Source organism: Antennarius striatus, chromosome 4 (assembly GCF_040054535.1).
Source record: "Antennarius striatus isolate MH-2024 chromosome 4, ASM4005453v1, whole genome shotgun sequence".
Lineage (NCBI taxonomy): Eukaryota > Metazoa > Chordata > Actinopteri > Lophiiformes > Antennariidae > Antennarius > Antennarius striatus.
The window spans coordinates 4946052-4970534 of NC_090779.1; the positions used below are offsets into that span (position 1 = coordinate 4946052).

The following is a 24483-nucleotide window of genomic DNA, read 5'->3' on the forward strand; positions in this document are numbered from 1 at the left end:
TTACAAGTAACACGATAACAAGGGAAAGAGAGTATCGCTGCTCTTTCAAAATATTATTCAAGATACAACGATATTAATTAGTGCGTTCGCTTTTTCTGCCCGAATTTACTCGACTCATTTCTTTTAAGACTGTAGTATGGTATGGTTTCAGGGACTTCGTCGAATGCAGTGAGAAACATTTTATTTTGAAAATTCAAAGCGGAAACCACTGCTCTTATTTTGTAAAATTTCACAATTTTAACGTCCGCCAAGATAACAGCGACGTGACCCGTGGTTTCGATTGAATTGTGGTCTTATTTCTGTAAATTTAAGCCAAAAAAAGCTCAATCATACAAACCAGTGAGTATATTTGTTATTTTTTTCTCTTTGAGTCTAATTCTCGTGGTCTCAGAAACGTGCTTACACATGTTTTATCACCGGTGTCATCTGCGTCACGCCGTTTTGCGTTCTGGAAATGTAACCAAATGTTTTCACCTGTCAACTAACAAGCTAATGCTAACGTTATCCAAGACAAAACGGAAAACTATTCGTACATTTATAACTGTGCAGTAATGTTATTTGGTAATGAGTGGAAAAAAAGAAGGGTCCAGACCCGCTCAACATCGTTACATTTCATGATATTCATAGTTCATATTTATTTCCAGTGTGAAGAACTTCAGTTTCTATTTTTGTTTTTCACAAGCCTGACCTCATAGGAAAATGCTGAGTCATGACGAGTGTTGGTTTCGTAATAAAACTTGGATAATAATAATATGCAAGAACATGCTGGGTCATGACGAATATGGGTTTTCATAATAAAACTTTGATCATGATAATCTATCAAAATAACTAGTTCCTTTTCTATCGACAGGTGAGGGTTAATTATAATTAAAATAAATGGTCTCATCCGGTCATTTTTGTTGGTCTGCAGGATCATCTCCACCAACTACATGTTTGTTCTATTTAGGATGATTCAACAGAAAGGTGAGGGTTTTTTTTCCATTGACATCCTCAGTAATCCTGCACATTTCCGCAGGAGGCCATGACAGATCTGGGCATCAAAGGAGGAGACAAGGTGCTGTTGATTTGGGCTCAGCCCTCGACACCAGCGGTCCTGAAACAGTATGCAGAAGAACTGGGTGCCATTGTTGGTTCAGGCGGGAAACTATCAGTGGAGAACAATGAGAGATTGTTGCTGTGTGAGTGACCCTTCATCTGTTTGAAGCCACATCATACGAGACTTGATGCGTAGACAGCTAATGAATCGCTTATCATACATGAGATTACATTAACTTTCTGAAACGATCCTCTCCTCTTCCAGCCAGCCATTCTGCCTCTTCCTTCGACTGTGTGCTGTCCTGTGTTCTGCCGGACAGCTCCTCCATCCACACTTCAGAGATGCTAGCGGAAATAGCCAGAGTGCTTCGACCTGGTGGGAAGTTAGCTCTAGATGAAGCTGTTACAGGTGACACAGATCTCTTGACACAGTTGAAATGCACCGATATGCACTTTATGTTGAAATTTGAAGTTATAAAACCCTGCATCACCCATCCATGAATTTTTACGTTATGTACTTCTTGTGTCAAATTTCTCAGTCAAGACTGTAAGATTGTGACTGATTGTGTTTCGTCATGTTTCTCCAGGAGCTGAAGCACTGAGTGTGAGAACTACTGAAAAGCTTATATCAGCCCTCAAGTTGTCTGGCTTTACATCGGTGTCTGAGGTGAGCAGGTTGAGTGTAAAGCCATAGAAAATGGCGGCACGGTGGAGTAGTGGTTAGCACTGCTGCCTCACAGCAAGAAGGTCAGGGGTTCAAACCCCATCATTTCCAACGTGGCCTTTCTGTGAAGAGTTTGCATGTTCTGTCCGTGTCTGAATGGGTTTTCTCCGGGTTCTCCGGTTTCCCCCCCATTATCAGGAAAAACCTGCATCTAAGGAATATTAGGTCATGTTGCCCCGTAGTGGCGGCGCGCCCAAGGTGCAGCGGCTGTAGACTGACCTTCCATCTGGCCTTTCAATTTCATTGTACCATCCCTGTGTATAATGACAAATAAAGCTCTTTGTCTTTGTCTTTGAAAATACCAAAGTGTCTCCCGGTGTGTGTGTTTTTAAAGCTTGTATACTCCACATACTAGTGGGAGGTGTTAAACTTCATTAAAGCAAAATGTATAGGCAGGAATAGGGGGAATATAAGCCTGTAAGCCACATACAAATGTATTTTTATTTATATGTAAATTTGTGCACATTAATCATTTCTGACCCACTTTCTTCCCACTTAGGTCACTAAAACAGAACTGAGTCCAGAGGCATTGAACTGCCTCAGGGATGCCACTGGTTACCAAGGAAACACTCTGGCTCGAGTCCGCATAACTGCAAACAAACCCAACTTTGAGGTGGGATCATCCAGCCAGATTAAGCTGTCATTTGGGAAGAAGCAGCAGGCACCAGGTGACGTTCTTCAGTTCATTTTACCGCACAGTTTTCTCCATGTCTGTCACTTTTAAAGAGATCACTTGTGTGTTTACTTGTGGTTAGGGTTAGAGTTAGTGAGTCAATCAGTAAGTCTCATGATCAAAAATTTCTGGAACAAACCGGTGTTTAAAATTAGGCTTTTAAATCACTTTTTATTTGAAAATGCGCTTTAACTTAAGGCTGTACAAGTTTTTTGCTGTATGGACACTGAGTGTTGTGCAGTTGTTTTTGTACACATTTTGATCTTGGAGATACTTTTTATTTACAAACTGTGTTCAACAATATAATTCCATGGTTTTATATTTTCAGTCTTTGTACCACCGGGCTTAAAATTGTCTCCTTCCTAGGCAAACGGATTCCCTTAGCTTTTGTGTGTTTAATTCAGGAGGTACAAGTGGACATAATCCACTTCATAATGGATCCCAACAGTTTATCATTTGGTTAGCATATAAATAGAAACTATGCCTTTTTATGGATTTCAGAGATTAGATACCAAAAAGCATGAAAGGTGGATCAATCTATAAATGAACCAATTTTCTATAGTTATGTCACTGATAAAACTTCTTACTTTACTGTCCCGTTCTGTGCGAAGTTCGCATGCTCTCCTCGTGTCTGCCTGGGTTCTGTCCGGGTTCTCCAGCGTCCTCCCATCTCCAAAGGCATGCGTTTCAGGTTGATTGGCCATTCCAAATTGCCCGTAGGAATGAGTGTGTGTGTGCATGGTTGTACTGTATGTCTTAGTGTGTGGGTCCGCGGTGCACTGGCCTCGTGCCCGGAGTGCCCCCCGACTCACGCCCTATGCTGCCGAGATAGGCTCCGGCTCCCCATGACCCACTGCGGCGGATATAGCGGTGGTAATCTGAAGATGACATGACTTTACTGTCAGTCTCTGTAGGTTTCGCGCTGTCTAATAGTTATTAAGAGTTGCACAATTTTTGTTTCCTGGTGTAATGTGAGAGTTTGTATAGTTTGGTTTGTCAAACTTGATGTGATGCTAACATCTTCAAAGGTGTGCTTTCAGTAGAGAAACCTGCTCTGGATCCCAACACTGTCAAAATGTGGGCGCTGTCAGCGAGTGACATCAACGACGACGATGTGGTGAGTCAGATTTTTTCTTTCTCAAAGGATCATACAGGTTCAGTCAGGAGGAGCATAATGTCTCTGGACCAGCCTGGGCCTCATAGTTGTTGTACTCAATCTTTTTACTGTCATTAACCTTTTGCATTTACAGTCTGGTGTGTGTTTTGTTCTTGTCTAGGATCTGGTGGACTCTGATGACTTTCTGGATGAAGAAGACTTTAAGAAACCAGATCCAGCTTCTCTCAAAGCACCCAGTTGTGGACCAGGATCTGGCAAGAAGAAAGCCTGCAAAAACTGGTGAGGTCACCATGCAAATATTTTGAGGGCATGAAGCATGTCGTGAGTGTTTTGGACTGCAGTAGTACCAGAAGGAGCGCTTTCATCTGGACTTTGGAAGCATTTGGTCATTAAATGTTTTTCGAATGTTTTTATTTAGCTCATGTGGTCTTGCTGAGGAGCTGGAAGGGAAAAGTTCAGAGACACAAAAGTCTAACCTACCAAAATCTTCCTGTGGAAGTGTGAGTATATTTTCAGATCTTCTCTCCAAATTACACCAACTGGTTAACATGGTAAACACTGATTTTGATTTGTCTGTGGTAGTGTTACCTCGGCGATGCTTTCCGATGTGCCAGCTGTCCGTATACGGGAATGCCAGCGTTCAAGCCGGGAGAGAAAATTGTTCTGGACAAGAAGACGCTGACTGATTCCTAAAATACTTGACCGTACCGCTCAGAGTTAACGTCACATTCCTTTCCTCCCCATCCGGGGACACATGGTTCCCTCCGCTTCAGCTGTCTGTCAGTGACGTCACTGCAGATTTGATGGGGTGTTGACGTCCCTCTAGTCAGATGGCTTCCGTTTGATTTCTTCAGTCTTTGAAATTACGACACGCATCATGTTGATTGTTATTCCCTCCTTTTGCAACAATTCCAGTTCTTACATGAAGAGTTGGGCATTGCAGCTTTGAGAATTTGTGAAAGCAGTATCTGAATTAAATTTAAGGAATCCAGTCTTTTCAGTTTTACTCCTGCCATTGTTAATTTGTAAATGATGTGATTTGTTTTTGATGAGGTACCTTATGCGCTGCTCTATTTGTGGTCCATTTAAATCTAGATGTACATTTTAAGACAAAATCCAAAGGACACACATCAGTACAATTTCAGCAAATCCAAACAACAGAAATTGAATCATGTATTAAAAGCTGAGCAATACTTGTCTTTTTATTTCATTTTAACTTGTGGAGGCATGCCACTGAATGATGGTTCATTCATACTGTACATACAGTCACGACTCTGGATGATTGTTGGGAAAAGGACAAAGCAAACGTCCATCATGACAACCAATATAAAACTATAAAACCTTTATAGGACACTTTTGGCTTTGCTTTACTCAAAATCAATAAAGCTGTCCACTGTAAACTAAAGTTTTCATGTCCTGCAGTCATAAAAGACTGGATTATGCTCAGTGATACTGGTTTCCTTCAGAATAATAAAACTAAAATATGAAATATAGCCAAAAATCGAACTAATGTGAGGTAAAACCATCAAGAGTCACTTGGTAACAGATCACCAGGGTTGATGCTGAAGTCCATCTTAATATCTCCTGAAGTCGGTTCAAAGATGAAGCTGTAAGACAGCGCCGCTCTGCCGTCGCCTGAGCTCTCCCACGGCGACCTCAGGAAATACACCCCCTGCTTCCTGTGCCGACTCCACTCACACTCCCCCTGCAAACAAGAACGTCAGTCAGAACCAACAGTCCTACCAGGCTCTACGGTAACCGCTCTGACGTTTGAAGGAAGCTGAGCTTCTCATCAGATTCTCGGTGATGTCCCAGCAGTTTGGTTCCAAATCAGTCCAAATGTAGAAATACTAAAAGTCCCCATTAAAAGATAAATCCACCCCATCTTACGTTAATGTACAGTTATATTCAAAATAATAGCAATCCCTCAACAGTAGCAAGATAAATCACTTTTTGGTACAATTTCAACTTCTACACCGCAAGCAAGTTTCCGGAGGGCATAATAAAGGTATAAAAAACCAACAGACCCAACAGGCCTGCCGTACATTCTGCTGATTCGGTGAAACTGAATGATTAACTGAAAGGATTGTGTTAAAAAAAATAGCGAGTTCAATTTGGGAGGGGGTCGATTCTGTGGGAAAAAAAGGTGTTTAAAAAAAAAGGTAGTAGGCAGGCAGGATCAAGGCAACTGACATTGCATATGCGGGCTGTGCATTTGTCCTGAAAAACCGAGTAAAATGGGTCATCTAAGACACTATTCTGATGAAGAGCATTTTTTAAATCAAGAAATAGATAAAAGAAAGGAAAACACACAAAGAAGTGCAGGAACCTATAGGCTGTTCAGCTAAAATGATATCAAATGCTTTAAAATGGCAGCCAAAACCAGAAAGACGAGGAAGAAAAACAACTTGAATGGATCGGAGGATAACCAAACTAGCAAAGGCCCAGATAACAATCATCCCCAGGAGGATCAGAGAAGATCTCTTAGTACTGTTACAATCAGGTGACGTCTATGTGAAGCCAAGCTACCAGTAAGAAGCCCCCGCAAAGTCCCACTGTTAAAAAACAAACATGTAGTGAAGCGGTTACAATTTATCCCCGTATCATGGTATCATGATATGGGGATATGGGGATGTTTCTCATACTATTGTATGAGAAGGGATCATGGATTGAGTCCATCAGAAAACTGGAAGTAGTCATGTTGCTGTATGCTGAAGACAAAATGCCTTTGAATTGGATGTTTCAACAAGACAGTGACCCCAAACACAACAGTAAGTGAGCAAAATCATGGTTCCAGACAAACAGCATCCTTCCAGTGGAGTGTCCAGCACAATCCCCGGATCCCATAGAAAACTTGTGGGCTGACATAAACAGTGCTGTTCATGAGGCAAAACCAAGAAACGCAGAGAAATTGTGGAGTGTAGCACAACTGTCCTGAGATGCAGCGCCTGCTGACCGTTACGAGAAGTTGGGGGCAGCAGTGGCTCAGTGGTAGAGCGGTCATCTTCTGATCAGAAATCGGCGGTTCGATTCCCACTCCCGCCCAGCCATCTTCAGAGTCTGAGCTGACAGTGGGAGGTGTCAGCTCACCTCCCAGTCACTGCCGAGGCACCCTTGAGCAAGGCGCCGTCCCCCCTACAAGCTGTATCTTTGATGGATTTAAACACATTTCTCATGGTGATGACAGAATATCTCAGATTATGTAGTTAGAGTGCTGATCATGTGTCCCAAAACCCTGATTTGAGTTTGTTTAGAAAACTAGACACACAGATAATTCTTCACATTAGACATTCTTATTACTCAAATTCAGCAAACAAGACAATCTGACAATAATCGAGTACATGAGAGGTGAAGGCTGTGATACCTGGTCACCCACTGGTTGAATCAGACCAGCGCTAACAGCGATGTCCTCAGTTAGCTGATATTCCATCCACAACACGACACCATGGCAACGACCGATCCTGAAACAAAGAGGAGAATGTGACGGAAGCGTTCAGATAAATCCACAGTGAAACGCTCTGTTCAATGAGGGGCAAACTGTAGCTGCTGCTCCTGTTACGTCCCTGATACATTTAAAATCTAAACATTTTAACACAGAATGTGTGGATTCCTGAAACAACACAATTGTTATCACAATTTTATAGAATTATTCTGTGTGGAGGAAATAATTCAGCTTTCATTCTTTGGTTTCATTTTATCTACTTATCAAACATCGGTAGAATTACTGTCAAAGGACCTGTGTGTGTGAAGTTCAAACACCAGAACGGCCTGTTGGACCATATTTTACCACTTGACCCGGTCATTCCTCATAACGAGCCCATGAATAAGAGTGTTGTTCTCATAATATCACAGCACAACCTTCTTTTTCTTTCCTCAACCAAGTTACTTCCTGCCGGACACAAGATGCTTCTGCGACTTTCACAATAAAAGCCCCATTCAGAAATGAAAGGCTTCTGGTCATTGATATGCTAGTGAGCTTTTACTATGAAATACATACAGGAGGTACTCAGTTTGTATTGCAGTACCTTAAATAAAGCTGACAGGACTAGACCACAAAACACAGGTAAGCACCACTGTGTGTTGGTGAGCTAATCAGCTACCGAGAGGCACCTTCTAACCAGCTACGTACTGCTAGCTGTTTCTTCCCACACCTGACAGATGTTACTTTGGTTGAGTAATACTGTCAGTCAGATCAAACTGAAAAAAGAGAGAAACATACCCGAGTTCTACCAAAAAAAATGTCCTGAAAATTCTGCAGGACAGAGTAGAGAGACCAAGTCATCATCACTGTGAAACAGTGGAGGATGAAGTCGGTATCGTCACAAGATGCAATCATAAAGTTGGTCTTTCTTTCATGTTGTTTTTCTAGGCGTGGTACTTTTGGGGGGGCAGACCGGTTTTGGATCTGGAGTGTGGTTCTTGATCTCATGGGTAAAACTCCATACCTTGTCAATGGTAGTGAACCCTCACTGATGATTGGCTGTTCAGGGATACACTGTGTGAAGTCAAAGGTCATGACAGGTGTGGACTGGGTCAGGGCGCGGCATGGGTACTCCCAGAGAGGGTGGGGTTCGGCTTCACGGGACTCGTGGAACTCCAGAGATCGCTGAAGGGACAGGGGTCAAGAGTCATGGAAACACATTTAAAACACACAAATAACAACTGATGGGGGCTTCTTCCACCATCACAAACCTCCTGACTGAAACCATTACTCTGTACTACAGCTCTATGACGACGATGCTGGAACCCTGGAGAGTTCTTACCTGAACCATTTCATCCATGGGTGTGACATCAAACCCCTCACATGTCCCACATGGAGCTCGTATCCTCCACAAATTCTAACAATCATAAGAAAAAAATTACTTTTCTACTGTACTGTTACTACATCTGCATCAACAACAATGCATTAATGATCCTTAAATGAAACTAAATATTACCACACATGTACAAAAACATTCACCTGGAACTCGACAGCCATCACGTGAAGCGTGGCGGAGCAGGGCAGAACGGTGATGTCGGGCCGGAGGAGGCCAGTCAGAGCGGTCCGACAGTACCAGAAGAACAGGGAGTGCCAGGGCAAGAGGCTGGTGCTGAAGTAGGGTTCCCCCATCAGGACCGAGATCTGGAGGAGACACACTTTCCTTTGACTCCAGATTCACCAGCTGGTCCCTCTTTTTATGTTTGTATTTTATGAATGTTAACATAAAATCTGAAACAAATCTTGTTCAACCTCCATTTGATTTGCTGACTACATATCAGCCTTTTGCAATACACATAAAAAAGAGCGGCACAATTCCACGTCTAGAATGTACGCTGTTTGTCTCAGTTCATTACTGATGAGGTAAGAATTTAAAAAATAACATCTGACCCATTTTTACACAGTATTAAAATAAAGATATTGAGTGAATGATTAAACTACACACTCCTTCTCTGAGGCCTCTTTATCTATGGGTTTTCTCACAATGACCTCAGTGTAACACCAACAGACAGCAGTGTCCAGCGCTACAGTCCTGTTCCAGAAATACCTGCTGCCCTCCTAGATCACTACTGGTCAGCTGCTCAGGCCTGGATTTCAGCAGCTCCACACCTCCTGTCATGGAGTTGGCTTCCAATATCTGCAGAGACAATTTTATAGCGTCAGCACTTCTTAAGCTGCTTCTGGAGTTCATTTCTTGTGTTAATTGTCCAAACACACATCAGACATCAACTGACAGTTCTCCCTTACCTGCTCGATGACCTGCTTTGACATTCTGGAGTTTTCAAAACTGTAGACCTGAGCAGAGAATGGAAGGTCACCAACATTGTGTGAAGGTGTGTGTGTGATGGAGCCAGGTGGTGGGGATGGAGTACCTTTTTGGCTCCCAGCATGTGAGCAAACACAGGAAGCAGACTTCCATCGCTGACGCCCAGACAGACGCTGTCTTCCCTCAGAATCTGAGTCAACACAGCAGCAGTAAGACGAGCAGCGCCGCACATAAAGTCACCGACAGGCTCACAGACGGACGGGCGTCACTCACGCTGCGCAGAGCGCTGACGTAGCTCTCCGTACGCCATTGGTCGTTCAGTTCACCGAAGCGAGGCCGAGTCCAAACCAGATGAGCCTGGCAGGTACAGCAGGGCCGGGGGAGGGGGCTGGCGGTCTGAGGGTCCGGCTGTCTGAGGACGTCAAACATCATTATGGGCTGGCCTTACTCTCAGAGCAGAAATAAAAAAAGATCAACCGATATTGTTCATCACTATTCAACGACACCTGAACCGAACGCTACTTTGACCAAGACAGAATATTCAGACGTAAGTAGAATTAACTTGACTCAAGGCTAAACTGAAGATAACCATTCCCAGTTCTGTACTGAACTTCCTTAATGAATGCATTTTCAATAATATTTGGCTAATTCTAATCTTTTTTTGACATTACAAACAACTACATTTTATTAGCTAACATAGTACATAAGAAATAATGACATCTTGTCTTCAGCCTCTTTTTCCGAATTGTGGGTCATGCGGGTTGCTATGGGCTACTAATAATATCATATGTTTTTATTCTTCTTTATTTTAGAGTAACAAGATATTATCTGTAACTCAACTAGACCTAACTCGAAGTAAACCTGTTTGTCCAAAGATTCAAATACAAGCCTTAAAATTCTAAGCATCCAACAATGTCAACGGTCTTTTTTAACATGAACTTGATGCTGGAAACAGAAAGTAAAACAGAGCATGTAGCGCCTGTCAGGTGGTACCTGTTGGCCTGGAGGCCGTACCACAGACTGTAATCATCATGGCAGACAGTCAGACTCAGCTCCTCTCCTTCTGCCACTTTGCTCTCCACAGGCAGGAAGTACACACTTTGCATCCAGTGATCCCGCCACTAAAACACACACAGACACACAGACACACAGACACACAGATCATCAGGGAGCGGATCGGAGCTGGACGACATCACAACGTGACTGAAACCTCACCGGAGCCGTCTCGGGCTCTGGGTACGTCCAGCTGGGAGCCATGGAGCACACGATGCTGCCAGCGGGATCCATTTCAAGGTCCCACCAAGACAGGACGACCTGGGCCCGCCCCCCACACCGAGCCACAAACTGGGAGGAGTGAGACTGGAAGGTGCTGTTCACGGGTTGACTGAAATCCACGCTGAGAGGGAGGGACAGAGGTCAGTGTGAGACGTGGAAGAGTATGTTGAGGAGAATCTCGGAGCCTTTCATACCTGAACATGGAGCAGACGGGACCCAGCGGGGTGAAGCTGTGAGGAGACACCTGACTCAGCTGGATGTCACACACCGAATGAGCGCCAGCGCAACGGCCCACCTCCGCAGGCGGAACCAGACGGGCCCCCTCCACCTCCACCGGCTGCAGCTGAGCCCAGTTCCACAGCATCTCCGACTCCACCAGCTGGGCATAGACGGTGGCCCGGTGAGGGACCGCCTCACATCCGTCCTGCAGCGGCAGGAGGAGACAGACGTCACCGCCAGCCGAGATTTCACTCCGAACATCAATCGACTTTATCCAGACTGAAGTTATCAAGGGCTTCACTGTCCCACCTGGACCAGGTAGTGATGAGCATGTTCATAGCTGGGAAGAGCTCCTTCCCCGATCAGCTCCGTGTCAAACAGCTCTGTGATCAGGACATTAGCCTTCATCTGCATGTCTCCATCTGAAACAGAGCAGACGCCTTCAGCACACAAACAACATCCTGTTCTCCTCTGCAAGAGTCACTGTCATTCGATTCTTCTGGCTCTGTCTGACCTGGTCCCACAGTGACGTCAGTGGAGTGTTTGTTAATAATCTTGATCTTGTCAGAGAAGCCATTTTTCTTCACTATGCACTGAGCAGCATCAGCCATGGGCTTGAAAACCTGCAGGTACACAGAAAACTGGGTAACATTTGAGACTGATCAGTGTTAGAAACGTGACATGGGGTGAGGAAGAGTTGCTAAACTGTGCAGACAGATCTGAGTATCATGCAGAGTCTGGATTTGTTTCCTTCAACAGATTTCAAGTAGGGACTTACAATATTTTTCAATTTTCATAATCAACTCAGTCACAGAAGAAATTAAAAATTCAGATGCCTGAATGCTGGTGGAAATAGTCTCAAACTATTTTCTGGTTGTTCAGATTCCAGCAACAATGCCAGAGGCAGAGGAATGAAATGTTGTGAAACAACTCAAGCTGTACCACAGGTTGCTCACATTCTTTATCAGCTATTACGCGGTGACATGTGGGCCTGTTAATGTGCAGATGGGAGCATCTCTACCTCCACAGCATAGCAGAAGTCAGCCCCAGCAGTGACAGCCATCATGGACAGAAGACCTGTTCCCGTCCCGATGTCCAAGATGATGACCTGCTCGCCACGAGCCTTCACCCTGGCGACGGCAGCTCGGATGCCCTGGTAGTACTTCTCATTCTGGAGGAAGAAAGTCCATGTCAGTAATGAAGGTAGAGGCATCAGGAAGTTCACAGATCAGTTTCAGTGCTAAAGATGTAAAATACACATAAATTAATGCGTTCTAAAACTCACCCTGTCGTGGTCATGGAGCATATCCGCATAACAGGACCTGAAATAAACACAAAACACTGATCCATATCCATAATATGAGGATGGGCTGCTTTGCCCTTCATTGTTACTAGATATACTGTTTATAAATCGGTCTCATGTCCTGTCAGTTCTTCCAAATCGAAGCGTTCCTCACACACAGACGACAGACAACCTTTAATGTTTAGTTGTCAACAGAGAAACCTCCTGACACTATTACACAGTAAACAGACGGACGCTTTAAAGACGAACTAGATTAAATTTTGAGTTTTTAAACAGTAATTAAAAGTAAAATTTTTGTAGTATTTTGAAAAAAAACCTTGCACTATCTGAAGCAGAGAGTTAGTTGAAGTTCTCTAGTTTTTCTTAGGTTATTAATTTGGTCATTAATAAATAATATTTTTACCCAATAAACTTCATATGCAATCAGGACATAACATTTTTAAACGAATATATAACTTGGAATTTAAAAGTTAAACACCTTTAATAGCTCGTTGCCAAACGTAAACGTGTTGTTGGGACAAACAACTTGATTATGCTTGGAAAGTGTTTTCCCGTAAACACTGACGGGACGCGGCTCGTCTCCACGCTGAGGCGGCTAAGCTACCTGGCTATCTCCTGGTGGTAGTCGTACTCCTCGCTTTCCTCCACCCAGTCCACAGCTCCCGTGGACGTGTTGGCTCTTCCACAGAAGGTCTTCATCTCTGCCACCGGCGTGACAATCCCACAGGAGAGAGACGCGTCACGTAAAAGCTGTTTTAACACGCCTCACAAGTCCAACCGTAAAGTGGGCTACGAAGGGAGCGCTGATTCCGTGGGGGCGGCCATCTTTGACCGTGACGTCACCGTTTGTTGGGTCATGTGATCAATGTATCAGTAATACAGTAGTTTACATTTATTGCCGTGAAACAGAAAGAAATTATATTTAACTTGTGTCGAAGGAAAAATACGTATAAGAATATTCATCGTACTTTCTTCCAGAAGATGCAGGACCATAGGGTGACCTATAGACCTATAGGAGTGGAGGTAGGAGCACACAGGTAGACTACATCTTGTGTAGACGGTGTAACCTGAAGGAGATCAGTGACTGTAAAGTAGTGGTAGGAGAGAGTGTAGCCAAACAGCATAGGATGGAGGTGTGTAGGATGACTCTGGTGGTGAGGAAGATCAAGAGGGCAAAGGCAGAGCAGAAGACGAAATGGTGGAAGCTGAAAAAGGAAGAGTGTTGCAGGACTTTTAGGAAGGAGTTAAGACTCCTGGGTGGTCAGGAGGTGCTTCCAGATGACTGGACAACTACAGCTAATGTGATCAGGGAGACAGGTAGGAGAGTACTTGGTGTGTCATCTGGAAGGAAAGTAGATCAGGAGACTTGGTGGTGGAATGAGGAGGTACAGGAGTGTATACAGAGAAAGAGGTTAGCTAAGAAGAAGTGGGACACTGAGAGGACTGAGGAGAGTAGACAGGAGTACAGGGAGATGCAGCGTAAGATCTAGCTATCTGCATTGTGTTTTTGTAGATCTGGAGAAAGCTGACGACAGGGTGCCCAGAGAGGAACTCTGGTATTGTATGAGGAAGTCTGGAGTGGCAGAGAAGTATGTTAGAGCGGTGCAGGACATGTATGAGGACTGTAAGACAGTGGTGAGGTGTGCTGTAGGTGTGACAGAGGAGTTCAAGGTGGAGGTGGGACTGCATCAGAAAGAGAGAAAAAGTTTGTTTTCTTATGTTATCGCTCAGGGATTTTAGCGAGTCAAAAAAAGGTTGAAAGTTTTAGCCTTTTTTTTTCATAAAAATAAGAACGCCGCTATGGCTACAAAGGCTAAAAACCTTGTAGCCACTCTGGAATTTACTTGGCCTATGGCGTAGTGGCAATCGGCTAGCGCAAGCCCAGGGAGATGACATTGTGATCTGTAGTGAGAGCAGGGAACAGGTGTAGAAGAAGCTAGAGAGGTGGAGGTTTGTCCTAAAAAATAGAGAGGAATGAAGGTTAGCCGCAGTAAGACAGAGTACATGTGTGTGAATGAGAGGGACCCAAGTGGAAGAGTGAGGTTACAGGGAGAAGAGATCAAGAAGGTGGAGGATTTTAAGTACTTAGGGTCAAGAGTCCAGAGCAATGGAGAGTGTGGAAAAGAGGTGAAGAAGCGTGTACAGGCAGGATGGAACGGGTGGAGGAAAGTGTCAGGTGTGATGTGTGATAGAAGAGTTTCAGCTAAAATTAAAGGAAAGGTGTACAAAACTGTGGTGAGACCAGCGATGTTGTTTGGTCTAGAGACAGTGTCACTGAGGAAAAGACAGGAGACAGAGCTGGAGGTAGCAGAGATGAAGATGCTGAGGTTCTCTCTGGGAGTGACCAGGATGGATAGGATCAGGAATGAGTACATCAGAGGGACAGCACATGTTAGAGGTCTTGGAGATAAAGACAGAGAGGCCAGACTGAGATGGTTTGAACATGTCCAGAGGAGAGATAGTGAATATATTGGTAGAAGGATGCTGAGTTTTGAACTGCCAGGCAGGAGGCCTAGAGGAAGACTAAAGAGGAGGTTTACGGATGTAGTGACAGAGGACATGAAGGTAGTTGGTGTGAGAGAAGAGGATGCAGAAGACAGGGTTAGATGGAGGCAACTGATTCACTGTGGCGACCCCTGAAGGGAAAAGCCGAAAGGAAAAGAAGAAGAATCATCATCATCAACTATAATAATAATAATAATAATAATAATAATAATAAAAATAATAATAACGTGTTATTTTTAGAAAACATTTATTTAGACATTCCATGAGACAGTTTACATTATGATTTCGACTCAGCATTGAGCCTAAGCAACAGGAGTCTCCTTGAAACAACACAAAACACTACTCTAAAGGAAATAGGAGAAAATCAAATACTTAAATATAATAAATACATGTAAAAAATTTAATGAGAACACCCAATATCAACAATAATTCAAGACAGAATGTATTAAACAGCAATTGAATTCAGAGAATTAGACAACAAAAGTGTGTTTAAAGTTCTGAACAAGCAGCCTGAGTTCTTCTGATTCGATGGTTTATTTGATTAATATACTGTTTAATCTTTGGCCCTGTAATGTACTGATGATTCAATGATACAATAAAAATAAATTGTTCACTGCAGCCTAACTGATAACTACACTTTCAACTGTTGCACACTGCATAACACCCAATGACATCTCTCACAGACCGCAGATTTTGATTTTTCATTGAACAACAATTACACATTTTTTTCAAACCAGTGAATACTTTCAGGTTTCTAACATTGTATCATATGCACAAATTGTGTACAGTATTGCATATCTCATCATTCATCCACTGTTGATGGTATAAGTATTTCAGGTGCTGGTCAAGATTCAGAGGTGGCATCATGTTCTTGATCAGTACTTGTGGTCAGCATGTGATGAATGACTCAGCTTTACCAAGTCACAACATTCTGATGTGATTTGATCAGTGAACTGTCAGTCTGTTATCAGCAGGCAGCAATTTGACTCTCTAAATTTGCATCATCCAACTGACAGCCTGTTCCACAGAGATATGTATCTAATTTACTGGCATTGTGTTGAAGGATTTCTGAGAGATGAAGAAATCCGTTGGAGCAGCAACAAGCTGCCCCAACAGAATACCACATGATGTTTTACCATACATATGCTAAAGTCATTAAATCAGAGCACAAATATCAGACAAATGAGTTTAAAGTGAGGGTGGACCTAAACCAGTAAGTCACTGGCTCAAATCCCTGGTAAACTTGAAGGAAAAGAAAACACATTACTCTCTCCTCATTTAACGGAGGCTGTTAAACAGGCAAGGCCTCGAACCTTCAACACACTTCAACAGCGGCAAACACTGACAGTGTCACTGGGAAACTCTCAGTCTGAATGTTGTATTCAACATATTGAGTGTAAAGAAAAAACAAGGAACCCAGTTTTTGTTCTCCATCTAAAGGATGAGTTGAACACAGGCTATCCATCCATCAGCTCGGTCCTGCATATTTCAACATTGGTGCTTCTGAAAACCAGATCCAACCCAATGCTGATCTGGTCAATGTTAGGTTCATGCACACTTGGCAGTGGGAAGACAGAAGGCCATGGTAGAGGGGGGCACCAGGATGTCAGTGAAGATGGGGCGGTATCCTGCAGGCAGAGGGGGGGCGCTCTGCTCCAGCAAGTCCAGTACAACCCCTCTGATGTCCCGGGACACGTCGCCACGGATGTCCAGCAGCACCGACACATGTTCTTCACTGGACAGAAAACATGGACGACCTGGTCAAGAACAGCCCCTGTGGTCATCCCTTCAATCAAACATTCATGTTGTACACATTCTAGATGGAAGATAGTTGCTGTTAAAATTCTTCTATATAACCGTTTACTGAGCAGCAACACTGGGTTTTGCCTTAAGGATTTAATAATATGTAGTAATTGAACTTAGGGTCAACAGTCCAGAGCAATGGAGAGTGTGGAAAGGAGGTGAAGAAGCGTGTCCAGGCAGGATGGTACAAGTGGGTAAAAGTGTCAGGTGTGATGTGTGATAGAAGGGTTTCAGCTAAAATGAAAGGAAAGGTGTACAAAACTGTGGTGAGACCAGCGATGTTGATTGGTCTAGAGAAGGTGTCACTGAGGAAAAGACAGGAGACAGAGCTGGAGGTAGCAGAGATGAAGACGCTGAGATTCTCTTTGGGAGTGACCAGGATGGATAGGATCAGGAATAAGTACATCAGAGGGACAGCACATGTTAGAGGTTTTGGAGATAAAGTCAGAGAGGCCAAACTGAGATGGTTTGGACATGTCCAGAGGAGAGATAGTGAATATATTGGTAGAAGGATGCTGAGCATTGAACTGCCAGGCAGGAGGTCTAGAGGAAGACCAAAGAGGAGGTTTATGGATGTAGTGAAAAAGGACATGAAGGTAGTTGGTGTGAGAGAAGAGGATGCAGAATATAGGGTTAGATGGAGGCAACTGATTCGCTGTGGCGACCCCTGAAGGGAAAGCCAAAAGGAGAAAAAATGTTGAACAGCAATTTTTTTAGTGCATGGGCAGGGAGCTCTGGTCACCTGATGTCGGGGTATTTGGCTGCAAGTCCAGACACCTCCAGTGTGAGCATACCAGGGTCCTTCAATCGTACGAAGTCGGCCAGGACAGAGAGTAAGGCAAGCGGGTTGACTTCAGGTACGGACTCTTCACCCTCCTACACACACATTGGTTTGACATGAGTATGAATGAAACCAATAAGGAACCTATAGCAACAACCTAGGATGGTTTGCTTCAACAGAACCCGTGAAATACTGTAAAGTGTTGAAACATTCTTCTCACCGGGCCGTGGAAGATTTCTCTGAATTGCTGGTCGTCCTGAACCATCTGCTGAGCAAGCTGCCTCCTCTCCTCGGCACTACGGCACACCAGCTTCTTCTGCATCAGAGCCCGAACGTACTCCACCACCATCAGCCACTGCGCCTCCTCCTGCAGACGCTGTGGACAACAACGAAAGAGTCAAGCCTTTATTAAAAACACTGCATAACAAGTCGGAGGATGGAGACGGGGCGGACCTGGCGGCAGGGTGGTCGGACCCGGCTGTACAGCTCCAGGTTCTGCTCCAGGACGTGGCAGAGTTTGGGGGTGGGATCTCCCTGGACCAGCCAGGGTCTTGTCAGCAGGCCAGGGAGGAACGGCTGGAGGTCCAGCAAGAGGTGATCCATCACCAGGCGACAAGCCCGTCTCACTGCCCGGTCCAGAGCTGCTAGAGGGTTGGGGGGAGTCCGAGAGAATTGGCCCACGGACCGAGAGGACTGCTGCTGTTGCAGGCTCTCTGTGGACTTCCTGCATCAAACACATGGAACACAGTGAGGTTCAGGCCTTCACAGAACCAGCTGATGCTGCACTGTAGTACAGGAAGTCTCCGTCAGTCATCAACATGCTGCCATTCTCACTTGAGGATGATGCAGTTGCTGATGGAGGCCAGCAGATAGTGGAGGTAGAACTTGTTTTTGTTGTTGGTTGGATTCTTTCGATGCTCCTTCCCAGATTCCACCAGAGCTTCTCGAAATCTGCCAGTTGAAAGAACGGCGGGGAGAGGAAGTAGAGACTGATTCAGGCCCATTTCATACACACCCAAAATGAACTGGAGGGTGAGTGTTGTGTGAATGTTCACCTGTTCAGGAGGTTTTCCATCTCATACAGTCCCATCTGTATGGTGTGATCTCGTAGGGATTCTCCGATCATCAGAGCCACCTGAGCGTTCTCCTCCAGCATCTGACACAGATACACACACAGATGTACACAACAACCTGATGACAAGACGCAAGACGTGAAAACCACACCGGACACCTGTCTGTGGTCACCACAGATGGATGACCACAGACAGGTGACCACAGACAGCTGTGTTTACCTGTGTGATGATGGTGGGCAGACTGGTCTGGTAGAACCCTTCGTGATCTGTGTCCGGTTCTTGGTCCCTCTGCCAATCCTGCAGCTCTACCTGCAGGGCTTTGTGCATCCACTCTGATACACTCTTCTACGACAGCAACAACATGGACGAACACACACACATTGGTAGATTTTTGCTGGTATGGAGCCAAACATCTACGTTTGGCCTCAGAGGGCCATCAAACTGCTCTGGTTTAAACCAGATTCATAGGCGGCTCATAATAAGGTCATATCAACGACATTACATAAGATTTTCTGTTCCATTTGTATTGCTGTTACTAAACTGGGAGGGACCTTCGTTTTCAAGGCCTCTTCATTATATGCTCGTCACTATAAAGGTCACGATTCGTCAGCGTTGAAAAAGACAAGAACTGACCCGAACACTCTGCACGTATTTGTTCTGCAGCTGCTCCAGTCCATCGATGGATATGAGCAGTCCGAGATCTTCTTTCTTCATCTCAGCCACCAGCTCTGGATGACCCATCATGTCCGGGCTGCCAAATAAAGGACCAGAATCAGACTCTTTAAAACAGTCAACAGTGTTTCAAGTTTGGCTTCTCAATAAAGTTCTACATGTTTTTAAAAGTTACATGAAAAAACTTGTTGTCGTCACTGAAATTCACTTCACTTAACTACAAATCACATAAAATAATATCGTATAGGTACGCGTGGGCAGAGGAAGATAGAATTAAATCACCTGTTGTAGACGTGCAGCACCCAGTTCAGCACAGCAAAGATCTCCCCGCTCTCCAGGTCCCAGCTGCTAACCTAGCCACAACCATCACTTACATGTGTATAATGAAGAAACACCCATTTGACAACAATTGATTAAAACTATCATCACGCTACACACTCTAGAATTCACAATAAACTTGGGGTCCATGACTCTGATCTCTGACCTCACTGACCTGCGTCAGGTGAGCATGTAAACAGCGGTGGCTAGCCCTCAGGTAGGCCGCGGTCAACTGGTAGTGTGGCGGGACACAATGCTCCAGCAGGTGGCGAACAGTGGCCAGGTCACTCATGATGCTGTGCTGCAGAGCGGACAGATGTCCTGCCAGGCCTGGACCACGCGTGTGCAGATAGGACACGCTACGAAACCTGGCAGAAACTGCCTCCTCCAGCACCTGATGGAGAGGGAGCGTCACCAGGCAGACATGTCCACACCGTAAGACGTTGTGCTTGCATCAGTTGGTGCTGACCTGGAAGAAGCGTGCTCTCCAACAGCGAGGGCGTCCTGGGGGCAGGGGCCTGCTACTGCCTCTGCCCCCCCCTCTGTCCTCCAGGAAGACTCGGTCCAGGGCCTCTTCCCGCTCCACGATCCGCACCGCCGACACAAACGGAGTGGGGTTTTGTCTGGCCAAGGCCAGAGCGCTGCTCACCACCGCCCACAGCTCTTTACCTGAAATGTCCAGAGATCATCACACAGGAAGTCGACTCCTGCAGCTGGTGATCACATGACTAGTTACAGACAATAGATGGAGGGACGTTGTGTTATGAACTTATTGCCTGTAAGATCCTGAAGGAAGGAAATAAATGAGCGATTGTGGCTCAAACTTTTCCTTGAGGCAGAAAATGTTGAAAATCCCTCAACATACAAAGTACATAAATATAAAATCACTGAAGAGACCAGGAACTATTTGCATTAATCTGTTACCATGTAGGATAGATTTGCTGCAGCTGATTGAACTGAGGAATCGGTGAGGTCTGTACTTACCCAGGGCGTCCACCAGCTTCCCCACACCAGAGAAATACTTGGCCACCAGCCCCTGGTCTTCTGTTGTGAGTGCACTTCCTGCTGTCCCAGCAGCCCTGTGGAGCTGCCAGAGGATGTCGTCCTGCCAGCGTTCCAGATCCATCAGCCGGGCGTGGGCTTCTAGGAGCCGCCGGGACTCCACCAGACGCTCCGTCTCCAACACCATGGTTCGCACTGTAAAGGCAAAAGAAGGGAGGGGAACCTTACATGGACCCTGGAACTACTGACATGACACAGAACTGTTTGAAGCAAGAATTACTTAGTCTGTTTATATTCTACATGAACCAAATTAATGGAATGAAACCCCCCAGAATAAATAAATAAACATTTCTGTCAAGGCAGCAGGAGACTGTCCAGTGTGGATGCGTGCAGGGCGGGGTCCCACCAGAGTAAAGACCAGGCAGGTTGCTGACGGCGGCGAGGAGCTGACTGTGGGTGACCGACACGTCTCTCATCTTCTCCAGACACTTCACTCCCTCTGTGTTGAGGCTGGACTCCACATCTGCTTTTTTTAAGTCACGTGACACCTCCTTCAACTCCGCCCTGGCCTCCCGGAGCTGCTCCAGACCCCAGCCCACCCCCTCCAGGTACGACTGGACCATGGACTGGAAGGAAGGCAGCAGAAACAAGCAGCAGCTCAGGGGCTTCTATTGATTCCCACTCATGACTAATAGCAACAATTTCTTCTAAAGTACTCAGCTGCAAACATTTAGGCATTCAATAAACTGATGTCATAGTGTGTGTGTGTGTGTGTGTGTGTGTGTGTGTGTGTGTGTGTGTGTGTTTGTGTGTGTGGCACCTTGAGTCTGGTGTGTATGGAGATGGTCCTCTGACTCTCTCTCTTCCTGTACTGGCTCAGACGCTCCAGATGCTCAGGTCGACAGAAAACACCCGACGCCCACTTCAGGGCGGCGCCGCGGGCCAAACGTTCAGCCCTCTCTACCTCTGGCCACACCCCCACTACTGGCATCATGTCTGAAGGAGGATAAAAGATGAAACAGGAAGAAATAGAAGAAATCCAATAACACCAATGCAATTGTGAACATAATAGAAGTGCACACTGAAGCGGTTTGCAGCGTGTGTTCACATCCTCCGACGTAGTGACCACATGTTAAACACAAACATCATTTTAGTAGTGGTCCCTCCCCACTGCTGTAACACATTAAACTGTATGTCCTGTATGCTTCATGGAGAATTAGAGGAACCTCACCTGCCTATTATTGAGGGAGATGTAGTGTGTTAGTCGCTGGGGTGGGGGTGGGGGGGTCCCCAAGTTTGAACCCTGAGGCACGAGCACCTTCAAATATTTAAACCTAGAGCCGCCCAGCCACAGGAAGAGGATATTGATTTTGTGGTCACCCGGGGACATTGAACCAAGGCGTGGCCCTATTACCTGACAAATGAGGTTCAACTTACTCATCAATTATTTGTGTTTCTGCTGCAGCTCAGCCTCTAAGACATTTGCAGAAATGAATCGTGTGCTGCTGAGGTTTGTCCTCACAGGGAGCATTTTCCATCAGGATTGATTCTATAATACACAATTTAATATGTTTTATAATCTGTTTCCAATCTTCCAGGGCAAGAGGAGTCCATCAGGATTTTGTTATAAGTCCAACTATTGTCCCCAAACGGCCCTGTGTGCTCCGGCGTGCTCACTGCTCACTGTCGGGCTGCCTCTCCCGTTAAAGAGCGACGATAGTGAACATGCTGTAGTGAACATGCCATGCATCAGCAGTATTGATTTGAATGGGAGAGGATGCACGGCTGAACATTTCTCTGCACTATAATGGAGAGGTGCTTTTCACAGCAGGAAGACATGATGAGGTCAGGCAGGTGAGCAGGATATCATTTCCCATCTGTGAGCGGTGCATGCAGCCACCAGATCAGGAGGACTCATCCCGATTGAATAGAGTTCTCACTGGTGACTCAACAGAGAGGATCCTGTGGTGCTTTGTGTGTAGAGGTCTGTGATCTCTGGATTGAAACCTCATTGTGTCGCAGGTCAGGCATGCATTCCTGAAAATTCAGGTTCTGTTGTGTAAGTATAGCCATTCAGACAAGTCTGTGTGTGTGTGTGTGTGTGTGTGTGTGTGTGTGTGTGTGTGTGTGTGTGTGTGTGTGTGTTTTAGGACACCTCAACAACACAGACAACGTTGCCTCTGTCTTGCTCGAGGTCATGGGACACTCTGCTATCTCTCGTCTAAATCTGAGTGCTTAAACATCAGCATCAGCAAAACAAGCAGAGCGCTCACATTCAGCAGAGCATCATGTAAGACGATGCTTCAAGCAGCACAGAGGCTGATACACAAGTTACTTATCAGTCCATCAGGCTGCTGTGGGGGGAAGGGGGGGGTGTTGGTATGGAAACCAGCAGCCTCTCTTGTCATGATGGGGGGAAATTACATCAACACAATAAACAAACAAACAAACGGCTCACAGACGCATGCATTACATGTCAGTGTCTTTTTTTTACGGATGTCCACCTGACTTTACCAATCACCATGTTGAATTATGTCATTATGGGATGCATGTTTTACTCACACTAATGAACCCATCTGTTTCTGTTTTTGCTGTTCTTTGAATTAGATTGCGTTCTTTAAATAGTGTCTACACTCATCCTTATCAGCGCAGACGCAGAGCCGTTCTGTAAAGTTGACGGAAGGTTCATTTAGTGTAGTGTGTGGTTTTCATCAGGAGTTAGTGAGAAACTTCTGTTTTAAGTCAGTAATAAGTAGAAAGTATTTAAAGTATGCCTGGAGGAAAAAAAAGCTGCATATCTGAATCTCCTCACGAGTAGTTGAAACACCATCTGCTGATGAGAGAATGTGGCTGAAAGCTGCAGAACAACTACATGGAACTGGTTGTGAGAGTCCACTCTGACTCCTGACCGGGAGGAGAAGGAGTCAGGGGCCGGGGCCAGGGGCCGGGGGCCCACAAACCAAACTATAACAGGAATGATAGAAGAATGCTGAATGACATCCATTCATTTATCTGCTCCCCATGGCGGCCGTGCCCTGCTCCTTCCTCCCCCAGCTACTGACAGCCTTCACCAGAAGTGGGTGTCGGCTGCTGAGCAGCGTTGTTGTCAACAGCCTCAGACTGTCTATGCATGTGCGCTCAATATGTGTGTCCCTTTACCTTCTGCTTTGTCACCACCATTCTTCTGATCCCCTCCTGACATTGAAGTTCGGTTTTCAGCTGCCTCTCCACCTGACAAGTCTTCGTCTTCTTCTCCCCGAGGCCCGGCGCTGAGGGTGTCCGGGGGGCGATGCTGGCAGACGAGGGTGAGGAAGGGCAGAGGTGGCACCGAGGAGCAGCAGGAGAAGAAAGTATGGAGGAGAGAGGGCACATGTCCATTCTACTGACGGCTTCCCTCGTCTCCCTCACACACAATCTCTCTCCCAGACACATCCTCTGCTGAGAGGCCGGCAGGAAAGGGAGGGAGCTGAGGGGGAGGAGAGGGAAGAGATTTAAGCAAGAGGGTGGGAGGAGAGGGCGAGGGAAGAAGGGGGCAGGGACAGGGAGGATATAGGGGGACATGCTGCATTCAGGGACTTGTTGAAATGATGGAATATATAGCATTCAAAAGCAGCCGTCTCAGCCAAAGAGGGATAAAAAGTCAACAGCTGAGCTTCCAAAAACTAAACCCTCCTATAGTTGGATCCTCTGCTTTAAATGTTCTCAAGTTCCTGCTTTATGAAAACATCAGAAAGAAGATTTACACCAATTTAAATGCTGCTTAAATTATTCTGGCCCAATTGAAACAAGACATGAATGGAAAACCAGCCTGAACAGCCTTTAAAAAGAGAAAGATTTTTATGATATAAACAACATGCAGGTATCAAATACTTTATTGTCACTTCTAGACGAGAGAGGACGGAAATGAAGCCGTCTTTAGATCCTGTACACTAGAAAAACAAAGGATATAAGCAATGCAGTCAGAGGTCAAATGATCATGGGGGGTGGGGTGACAACCATAATCCCAAAATACTGCAATAATAAAGATAATTAGATAAAGCGGTTGAGTAGAAAAAGGCAGTTAGATAAAAGTTTTCCAACTCATATGAAAATCTGTCCTGTGACGGAACTAAAGCACTTCAAAACGAGACAACATGTTTTTATAAACAGAGAACATTCAGTTCTTTTAGTTTGTCTTACTTTAGGTGAGTGTGTGCAGCCAGTGGGAACAGGACAGGATGTTGGGAGCTGAACCTGAGG

General features: G+C 45.3%; 3 protein-coding genes across 4 annotated transcripts; 1 reads left to right on the forward strand and 2 right to left on the reverse strand.

Moving 5' to 3' along the window:
* The first annotated feature begins 223 nt into the window (after positions 1-223).
* ciapin1 (cytokine induced apoptosis inhibitor 1) lies at positions 224-4742 on the forward strand. The gene is made up of 9 exons (XM_068313439.1): positions 224-339; positions 1016-1178; positions 1301-1444; positions 1623-1702; positions 2259-2427; positions 3473-3549; positions 3710-3828; positions 3968-4049; positions 4132-4742. Exons 2-9 carry the CDS (start codon positions 1022-1024, stop codon positions 4240-4242), a joined length of 939 nt encoding a protein of 312 aa, XP_068169540.1. The 5' UTR covers positions 224-339; positions 1016-1021; the 3' UTR covers positions 4243-4742.
* prmt7 (protein arginine methyltransferase 7) lies at positions 4722-12922 on the reverse strand. Of its 2 annotated transcripts, XR_011035215.1 has the most exons (18): positions 12695-12922; positions 12073-12109; positions 11809-11958; positions 11302-11410; positions 11097-11209; positions 10763-10992; positions 10509-10689; positions 10287-10414; positions 9567-9705; positions 9400-9483; positions 9275-9322; positions 9075-9164; positions 8510-8671; positions 8313-8387; positions 7995-8155; positions 6914-7010; positions 6506-6697; positions 5117-5254 (listed from the first exon to the last, which is right to left on the reverse strand). XR_011035215.1 is itself a non-coding variant. In XM_068313437.1 (17 exons), exons 1-17 carry the CDS (start codon positions 12787-12789, stop codon positions 5075-5077), a joined length of 2079 nt encoding a protein of 692 aa, XP_068169538.1. In that variant the 5' UTR covers positions 12790-12922; the 3' UTR covers positions 4722-5074. The 2 variants fall into 2 exon arrangements, 1 of the variants encoding a protein (XP_068169538.1); XM_068313437.1 differs by lacking the exon at positions 6506-6697 and having other exon boundaries at positions 4722-5254.
* Positions 12923-14825: 1903 nt separating this feature from the next.
* Positions 14826-23683, reverse strand: exoc3l1 (exocyst complex component 3-like 1). Its single transcript, XM_068312741.1, has 15 exons — positions 23404-23683; positions 21065-21240; positions 20651-20870; positions 20227-20439; positions 19712-19911; positions 19418-19636; positions 19207-19277; positions 18886-19003; positions 18472-18597; positions 18235-18335; positions 18014-18130; positions 17633-17903; positions 17400-17555; positions 17141-17274; positions 14826-16330 (listed from the first exon to the last, which is right to left on the reverse strand). Exons 1-15 carry the CDS (start codon positions 23444-23446, stop codon positions 16144-16146), a joined length of 2352 nt encoding a protein of 783 aa, XP_068168842.1. The 5' UTR covers positions 23447-23683; the 3' UTR covers positions 14826-16143.
* Positions 23684-24483: the final 800 nt, after the last annotated feature.